At 73.1% G+C, this 1,983-nt stretch overlaps 1 protein-coding gene across 1 annotated transcript; it reads right to left on the reverse strand.

The window, feature by feature from the left end:
• Window positions 1-21: 21 nt before the first annotated feature.
• EMIHUDRAFT_253043 (hypothetical protein) lies at window positions 22-1,783 on the reverse strand (the record flags this gene model as incomplete). Its single annotated transcript, XM_005786101.1, has 1 exon — window positions 22-1,783. A coding segment is annotated over one exon (1,762 nt), but the record flags the coding sequence as incomplete, so codon positions are not given.
• Window positions 1,784-1,983: the final 200 nt, after the last annotated feature.

The following is a 1,983-nucleotide window of genomic DNA, read 5'->3' on the forward strand; positions in this document are numbered from 1 at the left end:
TATGTGCCATCGAGCACGGACGCGGCTTGTCAGGCGGCGCGGTGCCGCCGGTTGCAGCGACGGCTGTCCCGGCCGTCGCGTCCTCGAGAGAGGCGAGCGAGCCGGCAGCAGAGCCCGCATGGCCCTCACCGCCACAGCCGCTCTGCCTGCCGACCTCGCTCTCGCCGCCGCCGCCTGCAGCGGCGCCTCCGCGGCTCCGAGAGGACCCGGCCCGCGGCCGCGCCTCGCCTAGCGCCTCGGCGACGCCCTCGGCGACGCCTCCTCGCGTCGCGTGCCCGTGCGTGGCGACCGCACCGCCGGCAGAGCTTGAGTGGCCCTCCACGCCAGCCCGAGACTGCCCGGCGATGGTGCTTTCGTCGCCGCGCGTTGCCGCCGCTGCCTCGCAGCGGCTCTGTGCCTCGGCGCCGAGCCGAGACATGCCAGGCGGCCCGCCGCAGCCCACCGAGACGAGGCCCGCCCCCTCGTCGTGCACCACGTCGCTCGCGCCTCCGCCAAAGCGATCTCGATCACGCTTTGCGGCGACGGCGCCATCGACGCCGACTTGAGCCGCTGCTCTCGCCCAGCAGCGGGTGCTCGCCGCTGTCCACGGACGCGGCTCGTCAGGCGGCGCGGTGCCGCCGGCTGCAGCGACGGCTGTCCCGGCCGTCACGTCCTCGAGAGAGGCGAGCGAGCCGGCAGCAGAGCCCGCATGGCCCTCACCGCCACAGCCGCTCTGCCTGCTGACCTCGCTCTCGCCGCCGCCGCCTGCAGCGGCGCCTCCGCGGCTCCGAGAGGACCCGGCCCGCGGCCGCGCCTCGTCGAGCGCCTCGTCGACGCCCTTGGCGACGCCTCCTCGCGTCGCGTGCCCGTGCGTGGCGACCGCACCGCCGGCAGAGCTCGAGTGGCCCTCCACGCCACCCCGAGACTGCCCGGCGATGGTGCCTCCGCCGCCGCGCGTTGCCGCCGCTGCCTCGCAGCGGCTCTGTGCCTCGGCGCCGAGCCGAGACATGCCAGGCGGCCCGCCGCCGCCCACCGAGACGAGGCCCGCCCCCTCGTCGTGCACCGCGTCGCTCGCGCCTCCGCCAAAGCGATCTCGATCACGCTTTGCGGCGACGGCGCCATCGACGCCAACTTGCGCCGCTGCCCTCGCCCAGCAGCGGGTGCTCGCCGCTGTCCACGGACGCGGCTCGTCAGGCGGCGCGGTGCCGCCGGCTGCAGCGACGGCTGTCCCGGCCGTCGCATCCTCGAGAGAGGCGAGCGAGCCGGCAGCAGAGCCCGCATGGCCCTCACCGCCACAGCCGCTCTGCCTGCTGACCTCCTCGTCCTCTGAACCCTCGTCCTCTGAACCCTCGTCCTTTGAACCCTCGTCCTCTGAACCCTCGTCCTCTGAACCCTCGTCCTCTGAACCCTCGTCCTCTGAACCCTCGTCCTCTGAACCCTCGTCCTCCGAACCCTCGTCCTCTGAACCCTCGTCCTCTGAACCCTCGTCCTCTGAACCCTCGTCCTCTGAACCCTCGTCCTCTGAACCCTCATCCTCTGAACCGCTCTCGCCGCCGCCGCCTGCAGCGGCGCCTCCGCGGCTCCGAGAGGACCCGGCCCGCGGCCGCGCCTCGTCGAGCGCCTCCTCGACGCCCTCGGCGACGCCTCCTCGCGTCGCGTGCCCGTGAGCGGCGGCCGCCCCGCCGGCAGAGCTCGAGTGGCCCTCCACGCCACCCCGAGACTGCCCGGCGATGGTGCTTTCGCCGCCGTGCCTTGCCGCCGCTGCATCGCAGCGGCTCTGTGCCTCGGCGCCGCGCCGAGACATGCCAGGCGGCGTGATGCCGCCCCAGCAAATCCTGTCGTCCGCAGCGTCAAGACTAACTTGAGCAAGTATTGGCTCTGCCTCCACATCGCAGTCGCTCCAACCTCTGCCAGCTCCCTTGACGCTGCTCCGTGCTGTAGCGATCTCCTTGAGAGATCCGCTAAGCCCATGCGTTGCGGCCTCTTTACCGTCAGCGTGTTCCA

This window comes from Emiliania huxleyi (assembly GCF_000372725.1).
Source record: "Emiliania huxleyi CCMP1516 chromosome Unknown EMIHUscaffold_1541, whole genome shotgun sequence".
NCBI classification, from domain to species: Eukaryota; Haptophyta; order Isochrysidales; family Noelaerhabdaceae; genus Emiliania; species Emiliania huxleyi.